At 39.8% G+C, this 22,603-nt stretch overlaps 1 protein-coding gene across 1 annotated transcript in view; it reads right to left on the bottom strand.

The window, feature by feature from the left end:
* scn8ab (sodium channel, voltage gated, type VIII, alpha subunit b) overlaps positions 1-22,603 on the bottom strand; it is a 41,096-nt gene that overhangs the window by 12,634 nt on the left and 5,859 nt on the right. Inside the window, exons 3-16 of the mRNA XM_088424457.1 lie at positions 15,477-15,595; positions 15,281-15,370; positions 15,063-15,191; positions 11,744-11,835; positions 8,296-8,517; positions 8,085-8,148; positions 7,309-7,450; positions 6,861-7,067; positions 6,504-6,785; positions 5,179-5,502; positions 2,610-2,742; positions 1,801-2,039; positions 510-683; positions 41-397 (exon numbers count right to left, since the gene is read on the bottom strand). Of these exons, the coding sequence (XP_088280583.1) occupies positions 41-397; positions 510-683; positions 1,801-2,039; positions 2,610-2,742; positions 5,179-5,502; positions 6,504-6,785; positions 6,861-7,067; positions 7,309-7,450; positions 8,085-8,148; positions 8,296-8,517; positions 11,744-11,835; positions 15,063-15,191; positions 15,281-15,370; positions 15,477-15,595 (2,574 nt within the window). The remainder of the gene's footprint in view (positions 1-40; positions 398-509; positions 684-1,800; positions 2,040-2,609; positions 2,743-5,178; positions 5,503-6,503; positions 6,786-6,860; positions 7,068-7,308; positions 7,451-8,084; positions 8,149-8,295; positions 8,518-11,743; positions 11,836-15,062; positions 15,192-15,280; positions 15,371-15,476; positions 15,596-22,603) is intronic.

Genomic DNA, 22,603 nt, shown 5'->3' with positions numbered 1-22,603 from the left:
GCTTTGACGTGATTGCGATTTTTGTTGTTGTTGGACTTACCACCAAGTTCCCGATGACCATTACCATCATGAAGACTGTGAGGCACATTGTCTGTCCTGCCACCTCCATACAATCCCACATGGTCTCAATCCACTCCCCACACAACACTCGAAAAACAATCAGGAAGGAGTGGAAGAAGTCATGCATGTGCCAGCGAGGCAGTTTGCAGGTATCTGCAATCTTACACACGCAGTCCTTGTAGTTTTTGCCAAACAGTTGCATGCCCACCACAGCGAAGATGAAAACAATGATGGCCAGCACCAGGGTCAGATTACCCAGCGCCCCCACCGAATTACCAATGATCTTGATCAGCATGTTGAGTGTGGGCCAAGATTTGGCAAGTTTGAACACTCTCAACTGCAAGAGACCAACGGAATGACTTCAATATTTGAACTGTGAAACATATCTGCATCACTCAAAAAGTCGAATCATGGTCAGAAAAGATGTCCAGCGCAAAGCATTCACTTACCAATCGAAAGGACCTGAGCACTGACAGACCTTCCACATCCTGGAGTCCCAGCTCCACTAAACTCAGTGTCACGATGAAACCATCAAAACAATTCCAGCCTTCCTGAAAGTAATAGTAGGGATCCATGGCTACCAGTTTGGCAAACATCTCCCCAGCGAAGATGCCCGTGAAAACCTGCAGACCAACAGAGAAAATCACTCAAATTATTGCCAATTATTTGTCAAAGAAAAATGCTGAAAAGTTCAGTTTCATCATGAAACAAAACACATATTCGGTTTTCTCAAGGGGACCTGTTTTTGAAGGTGTGGTTGACTGTTGAGGATCAAAGAAGAATCTTTGAAACACTAGAATATTTCAAATACTGTTATCAGCAACCTTCATGAAAATGGGCCTGGATTTTTTCTGACACACCTTTTATTCATCCCATTAAATTTGGGTCAAGTCCCATTTCCACCTAGCAGAACAGTTTGATTTCCTTCTGTATAGGTGCACTATTTTTGCATTCCACATGAGAAACATTGTGATTGCACAAAAATAAAGATCCAGTTTTTAAAAAAATGTGATTTGACGCTACTAACTACTTGTTGACAAAGGCCTACAAGAACACTTGAAACATGCATGTCAGTGCATTAGTTGTTGCACTACAGAAAAACTGAGTGGCAATAATAATGGTTTAGGATTTGCTAAGACCTTATACCAGCTGAAAAAGCAATGTAAAACTCTTGTCACCAAAATCACATTTAGCAAAATGTGTACACTGAACCTTTATCAAATTTGACATCAAGTAGACAATTATGTGGCGAAGGGAACACCCAGTGACTCATACTGCACCATCCCCTACCAAGCTGACCTAATTTCCTGTACCGACACTGAGTCAGGGCTTTTGCCAAAAGAAAGCTGTTCTACGTTGCTAACCGACAGCCAAAAACAGACTCAGTCCGGTCACCTACCTACCTGGTGGTGGTGTTTTTCATTATTTCAAAGCTTACTGAGTGCTTGGTATTTGTGTATAACTAGGACATTTGAGCAGAAGTTGAGGTAAGCAAGACACAGCGGAAATTGGAGCCCGACATCAGTGGGGGTGATGAGTTGGAGAGTATGTGGACGGGCTACATTAAAACTCAACTACATTTTTAATGAGGCACCATCAAAGCCCTATATACACTATATATGTGTACATTTAAGTGCACATACCAAATTGACGCATGCGTGGAAGGGGCAATTCTTGTAATATTTCTCAAACTGGGCGGTGGGCCAGTTCAGAAGGAATACAAAACGTGTTTCTTCTCACCAGATTGCCTGTGGAGAGGACTTCCTGAAAGTGGTCTGTCATAGGATAGTGCTCCATGGCCATGAAAAGCGTGTTGAGGACGATGCAGATGGTGATAGCCAAGTCGACAAACGGGTCCATGACGATCAAGTAGACTATATGCTTGATCTTCAGCCAATGGGGATGGCACTCCCAGATTAGGAACGTGTTGGCAAATTTGTACCAACAGGGGGGGCACTTTCTCTGCGATTCTTCCAATTCTGTGGAAATTACCAAAATGGAAGTGCAGAAGTGAGAAATGAGTGAGCAAAAAAAAAAAAAAAAAAATCTCAAATTACTTTTTAATCTACAAAACTCATGTGTGATTTGGAACTTTAAACCTATTTTGGATTGAATGCGTTGAATGAATGCCATAAGAGGAACAATACATTTTCTTTTTAAATTAAAAGCTAATTAATTGGAACATGATGCAACCTTTGCTTAATTATGTTACAATGACACATTTTCAAGACATTATATGCCTTGATTTGGTGAAGTTTTATATGGATGCACATTGTCAGTAGTAACAGAATTTTCCTTACACAATCTACAGTATCTTCTGCAGTTGTCGAATAAAATACGCCAAGAGATACCACGAGTAATGTAGTTGCGGATTTTACTATATTCGAAAGGTATGGCACAGCACTCTGTTTTAAAACTTTTTTTTTCCATCCGAAAATGCCTTGTGGTGGTTATGGGGTGCTTGGCTGAAAAATATTTCCTACAAGAGGTTGAGAACCACTACACTCGCCCATTCATGGAGTAGAATGAAGGTATGCAAGATTGTATACCCTCTAAAAGAGTGTTGGTGACTACGCTCATCTGACTGTTGGCGCGGTCTTTTCCTTTGAAGGAGGAGTTGAGCTGATCCACAGAGACCATGAGAGAACCAGAGTGCTTCTTCTTAATTTCCACATCTGTAGTCTGTACTCAGAAAAGAAAGACAAAAACAGGCACGAATGAAAAAACACACGTTAACAGAGAAGTGCTTTCCCTATTACGGAACCACCGAAGCGTTGTTTCAAGTTCCCTAACTTAATTAAAGCATCTCATTTAAACTAGTGTATCATTTTGCTTAATCGTCGGCAGGGTAATATTTCCTTTTATTTATCGATTAATTTCCATCAGTAGTTTTGGCCCACGAGTCCTAATGAAAGGTACAAATTTGTGAGTAATTCGAACAAGCTAACGCATCAAATTTCACACTCCGAAGCAGGGGGCAGCAGCACATTGTCAGGAAATATGCATCTCAATCATAAAATAAGGAAAGAAACACGAACTTGCATTTTCAGACTCCAAAGGATCGGGTCAAAATGACAAGAAATTGTTTGACGTTTTGAACGTAAGATGACAGCTTGCTTAGTGTGGCTCTTTCATAGCCATTGATACGTTTCTACAAACGGATCCATTATTATCATAAAAAGCACAAGGAGCTTAGACGCAGCTCCTTGTGTTACTGAGTGTCATTTGTGGATCGATGATGGCGAGAGCTTAATCAAGTGACTACAAATGATACCTTTATAGCACTAGAGAAACCCTCGACGTGTCTTAATTGAGTCATTTCCGAAACAGAACATAACGACAGTCTACATGCAACAGCATGCAGGTCATGTCAAGAGAGGAATTCAAGACATTATTTGCCGTTGTACCATGCTACATCTGTAGAGAGGTTAAAAAAAAGAAAATGTTGGCTACAACCGAGCTCTTATCATGCTAGCTAGAATGAGCGGGGATATTCTCATAAAGGGGAAGAATCGGTATTCATCTTGCACCATCCAGTGGTTCAGCAGCCGTGGATAACTGAAGAAAATGTAATGGGACGGCCTAAGGAGAGGAGAGCAGGAAGGGAAAGAAGGTACAAAGAGAGATAACAAAAGAGGGACCAAGACCCGGTCCTCGAGGCCCGGGCTCCTGCATGTTTTCCGACCTTCTCTCTCAAACACACCTGATACAAATGATTAGCTCGTTAACAAGCTCTGGATTAGGATCATTTTCCCCGCAGCGCTTGCTAATGAGCTAATCATATGAATCAGGTGTGTTGAAGAGAGAAAACTGTAAAACATGCAGGACACCGGCCCTCCAGGACTGGAGTTCGACACCTATGTGCAGCTAGACAGATTATGAATGAATCTCCTTATATTATTCCTCTTAAAATACAAAGTAATGGAGAATAAATCAACAGAGCTTGTAATTACACGAGGGTATGGAAAGTATTCAGATCCCTTTAAATGTTTCACTCTTTGTTTCATTGCAGCAATTTGACATTAAAAAGAAAATCATTTTATTCCTCGTTAATCTACACGAGGGGTTTCCAAACTTTTTCGTTTGGGGGCCACTTTAAAAATTTTGACTCACTTACTAAACACCCCAAAATCAGTCAAGAAAGCAATAAAATAATGTTTATATTTTCAATTTGATTTGATAAACTGCTACAGACAGCTTACTATTAAAGTTGATGAGGCAAATCATTTAGGAATTTCCGGGTGGCCAAACAGCCTGCAATCCATTAGACCTAAATGCACCCCAGCCTTGAAAAACCCAATCCTCACGTTCAGAACAAGAGCAAATTAATAGTCAGCTGACAATTTTTAAAAAGTCAAATAAATTGGACTATGCCACAATTTTTTTTTTGGTCTGCAATGATAAAAAGAGGGAATATTTTAAAGTGTCTGAATATTTTTCATACCCGCTGTAATGAATTTTTTTGCCCTTCATTCAACTTAAAAGTGGAACTGCTGTTTGCTCAGCAGACTCTGGCGCTGAATTCACAAGTCATTCCAGCCATGGGAACCACCACACTAGCAAAAGCCGCCATAGAGCTCAAGATCGAGAATCTGAGCTGTTATTGTTACGGTTAAACATGTTTACCATTCTGGAGGATCAGGAATTGACAGAAATTAATATTGAGGATTGGATTTGGCTATCCTGAATGTGTACGGCACTACATGTGAAATATGGTGCAACCCACCAAGCGCCTGTTTAACTTTCCACTTACTGGTATATTCTAATGTGGTTGTATGTTAATGACTATCCTTAGCAACCAATGAAACTGTTGTAGCTGCTTTACGCTTTCTCTATTAGAGGACATCCCGAAAAGGGCATTCGATCAGTTTAAGCGATCCAATCAGATTAAATGATAGCACGGCTTGGGAGATGTAGATACGCTTGAAAGAATTCACGTCGGAAGTGGAAGAAAAGGAGACTAGAGAATTTAGGAGAGAGAGGAGCAATCGCCAAGGGGAGAGGAGGCTGTGAAGGAGAAGCTGCGGAGCTGGAGGCCACCACCATCATGCCTAAACTGTACCGGTGTCCCATGGACGTCCTTACACTGTCATCAGTGGCTGCCTTATCTATTTTCACCTCAGGCAGAAGCCGTCTGCCAGGCCCCGGGCCGATGAGAGACACCACGCCATTGCAGTCCACCGTGCTGTTCCTCTTCCCTCCTGAGTGAGGCGCCAGCGGATGAATGCGGGACGAGCCTTGGCTGTAGCCGCTGTAGCTGTTCCGGCGGAAAGGGATGAACAGGGATCCTCGGCGGTCCTCGCTTTCCTCCACTGTACTGTGCTCGTCGTCTGCAAACTCGTTTTCCGAGCCCATGTCCTTGGAGCGGCCTTTGAAGCTGAAGATGCTGCTGCGGCTGTTGTGGCGGGACATGAAGGGCGAGCCCGGGATGCTCAGGAGGGACTGCGGAGGGACACACAGACAAACAGATGGAAATTTGTAAATGTTAGATTTGGAAAAAAAGAGGGCGAGTGACATAACACATAGATATGAAGTAGAGTCAAGAAGAATACGCCTGTACAGTGCAGAAATGCTTGCTTCATCCAATGGTATTAGCATTGAGCCACGTGATAATTATTTTCCCGGGTATTCCTGCATATAAATGTATGAAACTGAAAACTGAACATGAGAAACACTTGGCAGAAAACCGAAACAAAAAAGGACAAAGTGTCTTCGCAAACGACTCGCGAAACCACTTCAGGAACAGACTGTAAAGGGGACTAATTACAGTAAGTAATTAATAAGTAAAATAATTTATGTATATATTATAAAACAATTAATAAAAAATCAAATTCTTGATATATCACAGCTTTTATAGATTGATAAGAAGCCCCCACAACTTTGTCGAGCTTATGAACATTTAATGCATTGACAGACTCGTTTTCTGTATGAGTTTGAAATGGTTGAATGCACCATATGCATAGTTGGCGGCTAATGCTAACACTTGAGACTTGTTCCGTGTCATACAATTGCAGTGTAATTGGTTTCTTAGTGGTTTTTAATGCCGGTCGATGTTGAGTCGCAAATACTCAAGCTAGCTACTCCACAACCACAGCTACAAAGGCAAACTTCAAAAACCGTTATTAATTTTAGAGCACTTTTCACACACTAGCTGCACTGAATTTAAGGGGAATGATAAAAGCCGCTTCGATTGTTCAAGAAGTTGGCTGTTGGCGCAAACACTCATTTCTAAAGATTTCAATCGTAAACAGTATGTGCATCGGGGAGAGTTTCTTACCTTCCCCAATGCACGCACATACTCTTGAATAAATACTACAGTACCGATCAAACAGGGGAAATAATGATCTTATTAAGATTTATTGGCACTACTCTTGTATAGGATCTTATTAGAGAAATAAATATGAAATCATACACATTTTACAGTATATTAATTTGTACTTTACCTGGTTCATGATGGATGTCTTCCTGCCCAGACGGCTTCCCGGGAAACGAAGGGTACTTCTCTTGCTTCCATCATCTGACTCGGACTTGACAACTTTCTCGCTGTCGCCCTTCTCTTTCTCCTGCTCTTTCTGCCGCCATTTCTTCTTGCGATTGCGACGCTCCTTGGCACTCTTGGAGCTCAGCTTAGAGACCTCAGAGGAACTGCGGGACAGATGACCCCCTCCCTCATCCTCCAATGCCACCTCTGATACAGTGCCCGCAGATGTCACCATGGCCGCAGCCTGAATGGAATAAAAGCCCATAATTCACTTCAAATGCGAACCTCCGTAGATGTGTACAAGACATACCGCACCGACCTGTGTTTCTTCCTGCTGCTTTTTGAGCTGCTCCAACATAGCTTTGAATTCAGCCTCCTTTTGCTCAGCCTCTTCAATGGTGGCCTGGTTCTGCTCCTCGTAGGCCATGGCCACCACAGCCAAGATGAGGTTGACAAGATAGAAGGAGCCCACAAAGATGACCAGCACAAAGAAGATCATGTAGGTCTTTCCCGCCGCGCGCAGAGTCTGACACAAAACACAGATGGCGCCAGGAGAAGATTTAAAAGATTAAAAACCAAGTAACTGACTGACAGCTAAAGGACTCTGAGATGTAGGATAAAATCTCAGGAACACTGTTTGATCCGTGACCTTCTTGACAAGAACGTTGAATGCACCCTGATTTGGTCATCAATCAATTACAGGGCACATATTGACACAGCAGACCCTTCATGCTCACATTTATGGGGACAGAACACTGCTTTATTACCAGCATGTAGAGATTTTCCCAGAAGTCTTGGGTCATTAGACGAAAGAGGGTAAGGAAGGCCCATCCAAAGCTGTCAAAACTGGTGTAACCGTAGTTGGGGTTCCTTCCAGCTTTCATACACGTAAACCCCTCAGGACATCGTCTGAAAGAAGAGCACAAAACACAGCACAGTCAGATGTCAGAAAAAAGGTGAGCATTAAACGTTAATAAGTATCTAATCAATGTGGCATTCTATCAATCTAGAAGAGCTGACAAATCAGGAAGTATGAAGAAGACTGTAATATTTTACTTGATCGCAATACATGGTCAATCACGTCTCTTATCAAATGACAAGGCTTCCGTCTGCAACTCTCGTGTTTGGTGCGTCAATGAATGAAAATAAAGAATAAAGTAGCAGTTGTGCTCCACATGTACTTTCTTTACAATTCAATTTAATAAATGTTTTGAAAAAAAAGACAATTAAATGTCTCCATTTGTCATTCTGCTTTGCAAAGCAGACTGGAGTAGATCATGACCAATCTTTGCACATCTATAGGTTGAAGCAGAAATCACTCTCAATCACATCATTTTAAGAGTTTTGAATGTCTGATACTGAATTAAATAGATGATCTAAAAATCAAAATTGAATCGAATCAACTTGTGAGTCAAAGATTCCGACATCTAATATTTTTGGGGTAATAAACTGCATCAACCGAAGTTCTTCTGATAACTGAGTAACTATTTTTTTATGTTGGGGAAATCCCCCACCCCTCCAAGAGACAGAAATATCAACTTACCCCGAATCTGAACTATTTCCACATAACAATGCATCCCCCTGACCAGGGTAAAAGTAGAAGTTGGCTGCGGGAGGATAAACACAAGAAATGCGTGACCAAAAATAGGACAATGATAGCCTACTGGAGGGAAAATAATTAAAATAATTACAATAAGTGGTTTCCATATTGATGCAATGTTATTTCATGAAGTAACAGGGACGTCATGGCTCACTTTCATTCATGATGTATTCATCCCAGTCAAAGCCCTTGGAGCCATTGGACAGGTACATGTTGGTGGTGTTGACAGGCCAAAAGACGCATTTTTGCCGCAGGTTCCCCATGAAGAGCTGCAGTCCAATCAGTGCGAAGACACTGAGGCAGAAGACGGTCAGGATCATCACGTCCGAGAGCTTCTTCACCGACTGGATCAGGGCGCCTACGATGGTCTTGAGGCCTGGCAACACACGCAAAGCGCACACATACACACATGTGCACAAGTACACGGAAACCGGGAACGCTCACACATACATTCACGCGAAAAAAAAACAAAAAAAACTCACACAAATTACATGAAGCTCAGAATCCTGTCTGGCTTTGAAACATACAGTATTTAGCATCCAAAGTGGAAAGCTCAGATTTTTAACCATAAATAATGTAAGCGGAAACAATAAAAGTGTAGCTTGTGGCTGAGTTGGCTTCAAATGTGAACGCAGGGGTGACTGCATGCAGTCCTGCCTCTCAGCATCCCCAGTTTGGCTCAGGAAATCGTCTTAAACCCATATTGCTTTTCAAAGGAGCACAACAAGGTTACATTCGTTTTGGATTATTTATTATACTTTCTTTTTAGTGTGGAAGTTTTTTTTGTTGTTGTTTTTTTTAATTTTGTTCAATTAAATTGTAATTTTAGAGCATGTTTTTTCAATTTTGTATACCTTAATTTAATTTGCTTTAGATTTTAAATACAAATTTGTCAAGCGCAAAATAATATATATATATATATATATATATATATATATATATATATATATATATATATATATATATATATATATATATATATATATACATACATTTATATGTAAATTTTTTAAAATGTTATTAAGTATTGTATAGTAAAATAAATGACAAATTTTAAATGACTGGTTGGCCTTGCTTATTTGTATAAACGAGCGTATTTAGGCCTTGTTTAGGGGGGCTGAAGTCCCCCTAAAATTGTTATAAAGATAATCTCCCAAGTCTCTGAGAAGTTTTGAACTGCCATGTATTGAGAAGTAAACACAGTCTAAAAAGGCAGCAAATAGTGGTGACGCAAGTGCCGTTGTAATTGGCAGACGATTGGGTAAACTTAGAAAAAACAGTGACCGACAACAAATCTAATCTGCTAATCTTTGACATCAGTCTTTGAAAGCGGCTAGTAAATTATTAAACTCATGCACTGGATTCGTTCACATCTTGTACATTAGTCTGAGGGCTAAGCAATCGCCCCTTCAGAGTGACCGTACTGGTAAAGACGTACAGAAATACGCAGAGAAATCAATAGATTTAGAATTGACCCCGAATTCTCATGTTTGATGATAACTGACAAAAACAAAAGCAAGGATATTTTGAGCATCTTTATAGTTAGCTTCATTTATTTGTATAAATATTAGATGTAGTATCAGTTAGCCTTTGCTTTATAAAAACTATTTTTTCTCATTGTTGAAATAGTGTAGTTTTTTTAACTTCCGTTATCTTGGTTTTCATCAACTATTATAACCATGGTGCAGAATAGAAAACAACTTAGAACAAAATAGAACTTGTGCAGAGGTGTTTTATTTTTCATCAGGCATCTGATACTTGGATGGAGTGTTTTTATACTCACTGTATAAAAACATTCAATCTGCAGTATTCAACTAGTTTTAGATTGAAAAAAAACAATCAAGGACCAAATATTTGCAGCTACATGGGATGTTTCCTTTGAGAAGAAAATATATTTTCTTATATACTGAATGTCACTTACGTATATAATTTTTACACACGTACCAGCAGAAATGAATACAGAAGTGATTGTAATTTTGGAAATAGGTGTATAACCACAGCCCAACCAACATCGAGATTTTGAGTTTGTAAAACATTTAACATGACATTCCTTGTCAAACATCAGCCATCCTTGAATGTCATTTGAATAGCTGACACTCAACGTGGCAGATCATTTCGCCTGGAAAACATCCCTTATTAGTTGCAAGTTAACAAAAATAAGCTCCATTCAACATATCACAGCACGGACACAAAGCAGGAGGTGAAGACAAGAAAGAGAGGAAAGCGAGGAGGAGCAATGAAAGGTGCCATGCAGGTCATTTAAACGCCAAGGCTGAAGATGCTGACTGTGTTAGCTGTCTGTAAACTAGAATTAGAACTGTTGCTTCCACTAACTGCTCCCACTCATGCGGAGGCTGAAAGCTGATTTTGCTGTATGCACTGGTGATATACAGTGGAAATACAAAGTTTACACAGACTTGTTCAAATGCCAGGTTTGGTGACGTTTCAAAACATTTTCCATCATTAAAGAGACGTATAACCTTAAATGGGGGTCGGCAGACATTTGCAACTGTCTAAATGTCTCTGATTGCCCACAATTATGTTTGGATGCTCTAGTAAGGCTCTTGTCAACATTACTGGAGTCACATCTTACAGTTGAGTTCATGTGACAACATTATTCCATTTAATCATATGCTTGGATTAAAAAGTAAGGTGAGAGAAAAGTAAGGGAGGTAACCCCTACAAGAACACATGAACTTGGTGTGAGGTTAATAAGAGGCACTTTAAATGGCTGTAGGTGTGTGCTGACTTTAATACAGGTTTGCGGCTGGCCACATCCCCTACTTATAAGAGGAGGCAGACACCTGTGCAACCACATAATCTCATTTTAATTCCAATCTTGATTAGATTTTTCCTATTGCGTCATATACTGTACAGGTCACATTAATGGTGGAAAAGGTCTTGAAACAATTTATTCTTGCATTAGATAAAGCGTGTGTATACATTATATGTACTGTATACATGTGTGTGTGTGCCTCATGCTCAAATAATCTCATTTATCATGGAATTTCTAAAAGAGCCTCCAAAAAGGCAAGGTTTGGTGCTTTGGGAATTGCTAATTAGTTCTTTTGAAGCCAAACCTGTAAAAAGCATGTGTTTCCAAGCATCATGCAGCACTAATCTGCAGTCACATTAGGCTTTGCAGTCTCAAGGAATGTCAGTCTTTGGAAAGAACATTGAAAGAAAGAAAGAAAGAAAGAAAGAAAGAAAGAAAGAAAGAAAGAAAGAAAGAAAGAAAGAAAGAAAGAAAGAAAGAAAGAAAGAAAGATCTCAACATCTCATATGGATCTGAACAGGTCGCGGGGTAATGCTTTATTCAGCAACCCCAAAAATGAGCAGTTTGGAAAGCTGGCTCAAGAAAAATTGTCCCGAGGCCACTGGAGCAGAGATTAACATTGGAAATCAAACACAGGCGTTAAAATGTTCCGACTGCCAATAGACTGCCAAGCCTATCAAAAATGTATTACTACCATTTTTGATTAGTTAAAAAAAAGGTAAATAAATCAAAAACTTGTTCCATTCACTTCTTATAAATAAAGGAATGAGTCAATGAAGATGGCTAATAGCTAAGCTCAGCCTTAGTGTTTAAATGGGAATCTCACCTGGAATGACAGAAATAGTTTTCAATGCTCGGAGAACCCTGAACGTTCTGAGGGCCGACACATTCCCAAGGTCCACAAACTCTGTTATATATCTGTAACGAGGTAGGACGACACAAAGAGCAGAACTCCATGACACACCACACACGACACACATGAACAACACGCACGCATGGACGTGCAGGAGTGCGACGGCATCACCACCATCGAGGACCGGGAAGGAAAAGGACACCACAGTGCGGAAGGAAGGAAGGAAGGAAGGAAGGAAGGAAGGAAGGAAGGAAGGAAGGAAGGAAGGAAGGAAGGAAGGAAGGAAGGAAGGAAGGAAGGAAGGAAGGAAGGAAGGAAGGAAGGGAAAAGAGTACAGCAAGGAATGAAGGAAGGAAGGAAAAGAAAGGAAGAAGGATGAAAGAAATAAGAGGACAGAAGGAGTGAAGGAAGGAAGGAAGGAACGAAGGAGGGGAGGATGAAGGAAGAAGCGAACAAGGAAATAAGAAAGAAAGGGAGAAAAAAACAAAGGCAGGAAAGAAGAATAAGAAAGGAAAGAAAGGAAGCAAGAGGAAAGAAGTAAGAAATGACAGAAGGAATACAGAAAGCAAAAGGAAAGCAGGAGTACAGCAAGAAAGGACGGAAGGAAGGATGGAAGGAAGGAAGGAACAAGGGGAGAAATTGAGAAAGAAAGAAAGAAAGAAAGAAAGAAAGAAAGAAAGAAAGAAGTAAAAAAGAAAGAAGGAAAGAAAGCAAAGGAAAAGAGTACAGCAGGGAAGGAAGGAAGGAAACGAAAGGAAGAAGCGTGAAAGAAATAAGAGGAAAGGAGTGAAGGAAGAAAGGAAGGAAGGAAGGAAGGAAGGAAGGAAGGAAGGAAGGAAGGAAGGAAAGAAGGAAGAAAGAAAGGAAGAAAGAAAGGAAGGAAGGGTGAAGGAAGAAGCAAGCAAAGAAAGAAGAAAGAAAGGGAGAAAAAAAACAAAGGCAGAAAAGAAGAAAAAACGGAACGAAAGAATAGAAGCAAGAGGAAAGAAGGAAGAAAGGAAGAAATGAAAGAAGAAAGACAGAAAGCAAAAGGAAAGCAGGAGTACAGTAAGGATGGAAAGAAGGAAGGATGGAAGGATGGAAGGAAGGAAGGGAGAAAGCAAGAAGGGTGAAAGAAAAAAAGATGGAAAGATGGAGAAATCAAGGATGAAAGAAAAAAAGGAGTGAAGGAAGGAACAAGGAGAGAAAGGGGGAAGAAAGAAAGAAAGAAAGAAAGAAAGAAAGAAAGAAAGAAAGAAAGCAAGAAAGAAAGAAAGAAAGAAAGAAAGAAAGAAAGGGGGAAAGAAAGAAAGGAGCGAAGCCCAGTCCGACTCGTGTGAAGAGGAAGACGAATGAGGAAGAGGAAGGGTCGGCACCCAAACAAAACCACAGCTAACATCAACCCGGCGCCTCGCCCTCCCGCCCACACAAACACCTGGTCTCTCTTACCTGGGATAACCGATATTGTTTTCAAAGCCCTCAGAACCCTGAACGTACGCAGAGCTGACACATTGCCTAGGTTTACAAACTCTGTTATATACCTGCAAGGTGGATCAGACACAGGCACTCAGCACTCGTCCCAAGGACTGGAACCACAGAGAATGTTCTCACATCACGAGCGGCATTATCCATTTGTTCGGGTGGACGCCGATACTAAAAAGTAGGCGTGGAACCCGGGGGATCGGCTCAAACTTACGAAGAAAGGGACGCCTGTAAAATCTAATCAAATCCAATTATGGTGGTCGGCTTTGAGGTTTTCCTCATATCATTCTTAAACACAGTTTGAGATGTAACATCGCAATCGGTGGCCGATCGGAATCAGTGCCCGATCACCACTGGTGACCGATCAATCGGCGCGTCGCTAATACATATATGCAGTATATATGTATAGTTTGTAGGCTAATACAGAAAGACTCCAAATTGAAAAACTAAAACATTTTTAACATCTGAATTTAAAGTGGGTGTCAACCGGCAAATTTGTAATTTTCTTGACAGCAATACGTTCTATGGAGCTTCACTCGTCCAACCGTGCTATTCTGCGTAATATTACAAAATTTCATAGGGCGGCCATTTTGCTGTTTGCTGTCAACATCACAGCTGCTCTGCGCTAAGATGACGACCAACCACGGCTCAGCTTGACAAGGTCACGTGGCCAAACTCAGAAAACAAGCGATCCGTAATTCGGTCGTTACCTGAGCCCGCGGCGGCTGCAATGATTGTTTTTTCGTGTGATAGCAAGGGAAGAATGGCCTCCCTTGAAATACACTGAAAACTTGTGGATTTTACTGCTCAATTCATATTACGCAAATGCAAGATCAAATAAAATGCCGTTTGTAGACTACAGGGGGCGCAATGAATACTTTGTTGTTTGGAAAACCTTGGGCTTTCATTTATTCAATCAATCCCAAAACAGTTTTTATGTTTTTTCAGTGTCCAGGCATTGAATTATATTTCGGATACTTATATTTTATTGTCGATTTTTTTCCCCCCAGCGTTTGTCTACAGAAGGCTTTAAACAGGATGGTACTAAACAAATTAAGGAATTACTTTAGGTCATTAAGTACTAGAGACAATTACTCTTATACTTACGTTCCTCAGGTATTAATTACTTCAGTACCTCAAGTAATCAATTACTTGATGTAATAAGGTAGGAAAACAACTAATGGTTTACTTTTGCACTTAATACATGAAATAATTGATTACTTTGGCACTCAATGTCTAGAGTGGATTACTTAGTGGTTAATTGGCTAAAATAATCAATTAGGTCAGTATTTGATTACCCAAAGTAATTGATTACTTTTGTTTCTAATTCATTTAGGATCACCCGTTTTCAGAACCCTCCTTTAGCCAAACCCTTGAAAAAAAATGAAAGCAATTGAAATCAATGGACTTGAATGTCTTGACTCTTGAAAAAACAACAACATAAAAATATGTCTTTGGGATTTTATGAATTGATTGAATTGAGACAGGTGTAAAAATAGCATCACTTTGTGTGTCAAATATTTTGAAACATTAACTGTCACCCAGTAGCAAAATTTGTTTTTTGTTTTGGTATGCTAACCTCTGTAAAATGCTAACTCAATGAAACAAGACACAATGTGTAGCTAGCATCCGGACAGTCCCTGATTTAACATACAGCCGATGAAGGAGACTAAAACTAAAATGATAACAAATGAGCTATTTTAAGGCCATGAGCTATTTTGTTGTTTTGCTTCTGTTCAGCTATTTTTGCCAGCATTCAAAGCACTAAAAGGTTTCTATTGCAAACCCCCCAAAAGTTTCAATTCCTCCTTTCCAGCAAAATAATACTTACGCCATTGAAATGACCATGAAATCCAGCCAGTTCCATGGATCTCGCAGAAAAGTGAATCCATCAATGGCGAAACCTCGGGCCACAATTTTTGTGAGTGACTCAAATGTATAGATACCAGTGAAGGTGTACCTGGAAATAAAGAAAGAACAAAATAAAGCGATAAGGGACAAGATGAGTAAACTTGGAAAAATACAAAAATAATGAAGTGTTGTACTTACTCCACTTGTTTGGACCACTCTGGAGGGTCGCTAAATGTCATGAATATACAGTTGGTCAAAATGGTGCACATGATGATCATGCTGAATAATGTGCGAGAGGGTTAAGGCTGAAAACACTCGTTAGAGTCACACATACTACATGCAGGGCAAAGTGAGCATTGAAAGCAAGGAGCAAATCCTGCAATTGAAAGGATATGAATGTATCAAAATCTTAATTGCTATTCGCCGGAAAATATTAAAAGGGCTGATGATGTACAGGGAGGGCGTGGCACTAAAACGGAAGATTGTTTTCCCCTTGTTTAGCACTATGAACGTCTGCAGAAAGAGGGAGAGAGAAAAAGAGAAATGGTATGGTCCACATTACAGTATTTGGGCTCAGCATTTTTTGTTGTTGTTGTTTTGTAAGAATGATTGGCTGCCTGGCTGCTTAGATGATGTCTGAGTCACGGGCGTCTTGCTGCATTGTGTTCCCTCTACAAGTACACCGTTGCTTCTCAAAATCCATGATGGACAAGACCCTATAGTCTATTGACAAATTATGATGGAGATTTTTCATAACACCTCCCCACTCCCCCGCTCATATTCCGGCTTTACACATTGTCTTCTACCTAGTGCTGCTGTGAGGGGAAAAAAAAAAAAAAAAACCGCGTGATGTAATGGCCCTCCCCTTTACAAAGGACGCGGCACAAACACAGCGCAGAGGTGCCGCTTGCATCAGTTCTGCAGTGCTTTCTTTCACCACGACGGAGGCAACAAACAGATGCATGTGAAGCTCCACTCGCCGCTTGCCAAATGAGGCTCTTCAGCCCAGGTTTAAAGCTTTTACTGGAAGAGAACTGCAAATGCTGTCATTGATCAGTGGCAGATCTGCTGACTCCATGCTCTCAGCAACCACTCCCCACCCATAAACGGCACTGGGCCAAGTGGAGCTGGGCACTGGACTGCGAGTCTACATGTGACTCTGTGTGAATGTTTTTGGCTGAGATATGACATGGCAGGATAAAACATATGACCATTATCATACGGTGATTCAAAAGAGTGCCTTGAGATACACGAGGAATTGACCGTATGTGTGTGTGTGTGTGTAGATAGAGATAGAGAGATAGATAGATAGATAGATAGCTAGATAGATAGATAGATAGATAGATAGATAGATAGATAGATAGATAGATAGATAGATAGATAGATAGATAGATAGATAGATAGATAGATAGATAGATAGATAGATAGATAGATAGATAGATAGATAGATAGATAGATAGATAGATAGATAGATAGATAGATAGATAGATAGATAGATAGATAGGCTGCGTCAAGACCCCCCGACGCCACCCTATCCGGATTTCCTGTGTGGCGTTTGCATGTTCTTCCCAAGCCAGCATGGGTTCTCTCTGGGCACTCTGGCTTCTTCCCACACTCCAAAAAACATGCATGGCAGATGTATTGTAATTTGTCCTTAGGTGTGATTGGGTGTGTGAATCATTGCCCTATGATTGGCAACCAGTTTAGGGTGTCCCACACCTACTGCCCGAAGACTGCTGGGGTAGGCACCAGCAAGCCTGCGACCCCTGTGAGGATAAGCGCCTCTAGAAAATGGATGGATGGATGGATGGATATCATATTATTTTTGAGAGTTGTTGGGACATCTTAAATGCGCTATGTGTAATTCTCATAGTATTATTCTTAGTTCAACAATAAACGTGAATTAAATAGGTTGAAGCCTTTTTCTGTTTCACTGCACATTGTTTGCCATGTAACTGTTATATCTAAAAGTGAAATGCTAATAATATGTTCTATACCTCCTAAAAGCACCAACAATAAAATTGTTCAAAAAATATCACTTCAGTAGTAAACTTTAATACAACATAGAATACTAACATAATTGAATAGCTACATTCCTCATACACGGACAATAAAAGCAGGCAAATACATTACATCTTCTGATACACGGTACTGTAGAAAAGTAACTAATAATAATAACAACAACAACAACAATAATAATAATAATAATAATAATAATACGCAGCTAAAATACCAAATATGGAGTTTCAATTTCAAGTGAACTGCCGAATAGATAATGTCCCAGCTCCTCTGAACTAAGTTTTAAGACTCACTTCTTCAGTTTAGGCACAACTCCACACGATCAACACAAGATGAATGCCCATGATCCACTGTAAATTCATGTGAGTGTGACCGGGGGTCAGGGAAAGAGTCTTGCTGGCAAACCAAACAGTCTGTGCTAGGATGGAGATATGAATAATGAGCTATTTGAGAATGAGCCAGGTGACAAGAAATGGAATTAAGAGTAATGCCATACATGAACGAATGGTTAGCATTTTGGGCTTCCCTAAACTGTTTTTTGAACAATGAGGAATGCGCAATTGTTTTAAGTCATAGAAAGGCATTTGAATGACTCACCAGTCACTAGTGTCACACATACAACAAAGTAAAGCAACATATTAAATGGACATAAATTCCATTGTTTGCATTATTTTGATAAATACATGTATTTTCAAAGTTTACTGATTTTAAAATAGTTTTTAATACTTTTATATACTGTTGATTAACATATGTTGTGTTTATGTGAGAGCATTGACATAATTAACGGCTAATAAATCGCAACGATTGTACAGTCATTTGCGAGAAGGGAATGAGTGATTGACACTTAACCACTTTCCATCATTTTCAAAATCCATTCAATTGATTACTAAAAAACTAATAAGTGGGCATTCATTAATCAGCCCAGGTATCATTATGGCTAATTATATTTAAGAGTGGGCGTAAACATTAATTCAATGAGTCAAACAGCAAGCCTGCTAACCAACAAACAAACGCTGTCAACAGTCGATCGAGGACATAAACAAATGCTCAAACGTACTCGATCGATGTTTACTAATCGGAGAGTGTGGTTAAAAACTGTGCCAAAACTAAAAGATTAAAAGAATGGACAAGTAGTATAAATGAGGTAATTGAAGCGGAGGTCAACCCCCAAATTTATTTTATTATTTTCATCCAAACAAAGCATTCTGAATGAATAAATTTGAAGAATATGAATTCCGCAGTAAATTTTAACAGTTTTTTTTTTTTTATCCATCTCAGGGGGCGGCCATTTTGTCACTGTCTGTCCACTGAAAATGACATCACAGTTGCTGAGGGTTCAGGTAACAACCAATCGTGGATCATGTGTTTTCTGAGTTCAGTCATGTGATGTTCAAAAGCAGAGCAGGGATTGGTTGTTATCTGACTTTGGGGCAACTGTGATATCATTTTCAATTGACACCAAAGCAAGACACTAAAGCAAGAGATAGATTGGAAAAAAAAAAACTGGTATATTGTGGTATTCATAATCCACATTAGATATTAATACAAATGTCGTCGACCACTGATGTGAAGTTTGACGCTTGCCTTAGGCTAAAATGCATCTCAGTCACTGTTTTAGCCATGCCCCAAAAAACTGAACAGAGTGAAATATTCTTCATGTTATTGAATACAAATGTAGTACATACTTCTTTCTTCTTTGCAAATTTTCAGAAATTATTTTCAAACATGGATTGTTATGCCTGGATTTGCTTCCTGGGTCTTCTTAAACAACCCTTATTTATTCCAGTAAATAGCTGAAGCTACATAAACACTTTTAACACAATAAAAAAAAAAAAAAATCAAGGTTGCCTTGTCCCCCATCTTGCTATACTGTACACAGTGACTTTGTGACTAATATTTTGCACTAAGTGTCCATAAGTGATTAATTCTGCACTCATCTCATTTGAAGAAAGCCCCCTCAACAAAGACATTCCAGAAGGACAATCATTACCAGCCTTATTTGCTGCAAATCTGTCAAACTAAGTTCTGTATGTAGCTTTTATTATATAGTAAAGTTGCACTATGACAATTAGGTGATGGAATGCTGGATGAATGGATGGATGGATGGATGGATGGATGGATGGATGGATGGATGGATGGATGGATGGATGGATGGATGGATGGATGGATGGATGGTGGGAGGGAGAGAGGGATGGTGGTGATGATGGTGATGTTGATGATGAAAGCAAGGAAAGAGGGAAAGGGAAGGATGAAAGAACCAAGAAAGGAAATAAGGAATGAAGAAAGGAGGGAAAGAAGGATGAAAGACCCAGGAAAGGAAGGAAGGATGAAAGGAAGGAAGGACAGAAGGATGAATAGCCTGTTGCCAGAAGCTTTTCTAATGACTTGACCGATTAACAGTTATATATCAATGGGTATCTTCTGACATGATGAAAAATGAGCATTTTGTTCGTGTGTGCGTTTATCTCGTCGCAACTTGCAGCATCAAATGACCTTGACAAAGAGTAACACAGTGCAAATAACTTACACACGAGGCCTCTTTGCAGAATTATAAAATTATGTATTGGAAAACATGGACATTTGCTGGACTGGAGCCCATGCTGTCATGAGTAGCTGACAGTGGTTCCTAAATCAATATTGCTCACGGCAAAAATTTTAACACGGTGGGCCAAGAATGCTTTAAACACAGAGATGGGTGCAAATGGGTACACCATGCCTGCAAATGATCCAAAAGACCCCTTTACCTGTGCGATGTGATGCAAAACCCCACCCTCCTTCTCTGTAGCAAGCACCTAGCACGCAGTCACAGTCCCACACACACACACACAAATGCACAGAGCACCCCATCCCGCCCTTACTCAGTGCAGCAGGATGCTGTGTCATCAGAGACTGAGGACTCAGACAGAGCACTAAAGCCTGGCCCCTGCTCTAATTTACTACACCCTGAAAAAAAAAATAACAGAGGGGAAGAGGTGGCGCAAATGAGTAAGAGGAAAAGACTTTTGTCACGTATTATAAGTAATGCGCCAAGAAAAAAACATAGTGTGACAAAAACTGTGTGGGGACACCAAATCTTACTCTAACGTGCACATGAGTAAAAACATGGTGCCGCATCCATCCCATCGCAGCCCTTGGCTTGGCCTAATCACATGAGGCGTTTGAAAAGCCCAGGCAGTCTACAAAGCATCGCAGGGGAAAACAAGAAGTGCAACGCTGCATTTCTCCTGCTCGCCAATGCTCCGTCTTCCTCTCTCTGTGATGCACAAGTGCTGTGATCAGGTTTCCTGCATCTGACCGTGACACACACACACTGACATACTGGTGATGCTATGTGATAGGACGATTGACAGTCAAGTGTGAAAACAGGAAGGGGGTGCAACATACGTGCGGCAGAAGGCACTTTTTCAATTCAAGTGATTGTATTAATTGCATGAAGAGGATCCATGCATATGTATGTGGGCACCTGAGTTTATTTAAATGGGAGAAGTGTTTATACTTTACATAATTAAGACACATATTACTGCAGTAAACATAGTTTCTTAAATCTTGATTTTTTGAACCTTATACAGTAACCATATAGTTATGCCTTCTCTTTCCACGTCTTGGCTGTATGTAGTCGGGATCACGGTGAGCCGCAGTTGCCCTACGAGTAGAGTCAAGCAAGTAGCTGACCAAACGTGATTAAAAAGCGGAGTTCACGCTTGAAATTCCAATTTATTACAAAAGGTAAGAGGATCCCAAAGCTTCCCTCTTTCTCGATCCCTTGCAGTGCCCATGTGTGATTGACTGAGAGAACTTACTAAAGCTTATTTAATTTTTTTTTTTTTTTTTTTTTTAAAGTATTACTGTTCTCACCTGAATGGCCAGACAATCTGTCAGTCAGCTGAAAGTGCACTCCAACAAGACACGGGCACCAATGAGGAGTGGATTTCAACTTCTGAGCAGGAGTAGGTTACAACTCCTGCCCTCATTGGTTGATTCCCACACCGGCAGCCAATCACGTATCTTGTAGGAGAGCCCCTTGAGCTGACTGACAGATCACCTGGCCAAATTACAAAATTTGAGGTATAGAAATTTGCCATTAATTTCATTACTTGTTAAGGAAATGTTTATATTGGAAAAGTATGTCTTTCTTTTAAATAGTCTGTGTGTTTTTGTGGGGAAATTTGACGCAGCAAAATAACTCATAGTCGTGGTAACTACTCAAGAGTTGAGTACTCATACTGGTATCGCTCTGAAAAAAAGTGGTCTCGAGCCTCCTTAATAAGTAGGGATGTCCTTATCCAATTTACATTTCCTTTTACATTTCCTTTTTCTGGATATGTTGCATAGAGTATAGATCTTTTTTTAATCTTTTGGCAAAGAGCTGTGTACTTTACTTGTCTTAAAAAAAACAAAGAAGAAAAAATTCCCAACCCAAATTCTTTTATCTCTCCAATTCCAATTAGATGATATGATTGCGCCCCATTTCTGATCACCATTCTGATCAATAGGTATTTTATAAATTAAGTGCCCTCAAGATAACGGACGGATGAAAATTAAACAAAATAATAAAACAGTTGCAAAATGTTACAAACTTAGTCACATAGTCATGTTAATGTGCTTTATCTAGTTCTAGGTCTACATTTTTTATTTTTGTGCATGTGCAAGTATTCCATTTAGTAAATTAAAGTAAATGGTTTTTTGGAGGCAGAGCAGTTCGAGGTAAAATTTTGGAAGGCAAACCACTTTAGTAAGCAGTTAAAGTCATATTATTCCTCCGCAGCAGGTCTTGAACGCAAACAAGATTGAGCTGCTGTTCAAGTCACCGCCCACATATGTGTGAAAAAGTCAGCAGCATCTACAAAAATAGAGAAATATTAGATATCATATTTTGAAATCCCGCCCATAAAACCAGGTCAGAAACTTCTTTGTGCCGCATCTATCTTTTATGTTACATTATCGGTAAAAAGAAACAAACAATGCATTTGTTTCACATTTCCTCTTTTCTGAAAATGTTCAAATATGATTTTGCATCTGTGCTATAAAGATAACAAAATCTAAATCTCACCAGCAAGCGCTAATGAAAACAAAAGCTCTCACATGTGTGCTTGGTGGAGGTTAAAGCAAAAGGCAATACGCAAAGACGAGCTCTTCTTGTGGCTCATCAGCACAAATACGGGGACTGTACAGTACATGCCTTTGTCATGACCTTTCCACTTCCTGTCCTCTTCCATCTTATTCTGACTCACTAACACAAAAAGCAAAAGCAAAAAGGAGCTGTGACTTTCTCAACTTATACAAACGTTTGCTCCATTAGTTTAACCAGACCTGACGTTTGTGTTGGACTTGTTAAGTGGTTAAGTGATAACCTCTAAAATCTGTTTGTTTTTTCATTGTCTTTTGTGCGTTTCTTTTGGTAAAATTTAAATACATAATATCTATTTTTTTGTCTGGTCCAACAGTAAATTATCAAGAAAAATAACATGGTAAAACTTTTATCGATACAGTATGGTCATAAAT

Source organism: Hippichthys cyanospilos, chromosome 9 (assembly GCF_059441005.1).
Source record: "Hippichthys cyanospilos isolate Australia breed blue-spotted pipefish chromosome 9, RoL_Hcya_1.0, whole genome shotgun sequence".
Classification (NCBI taxonomy): Eukaryota; Metazoa; Chordata; class Actinopteri; order Syngnathiformes; family Syngnathidae; genus Hippichthys; species Hippichthys cyanospilos.
Note: the sequence above shows the minus strand (reverse complement) of the source record. Positions and strands in the feature narration are given on the sequence as shown.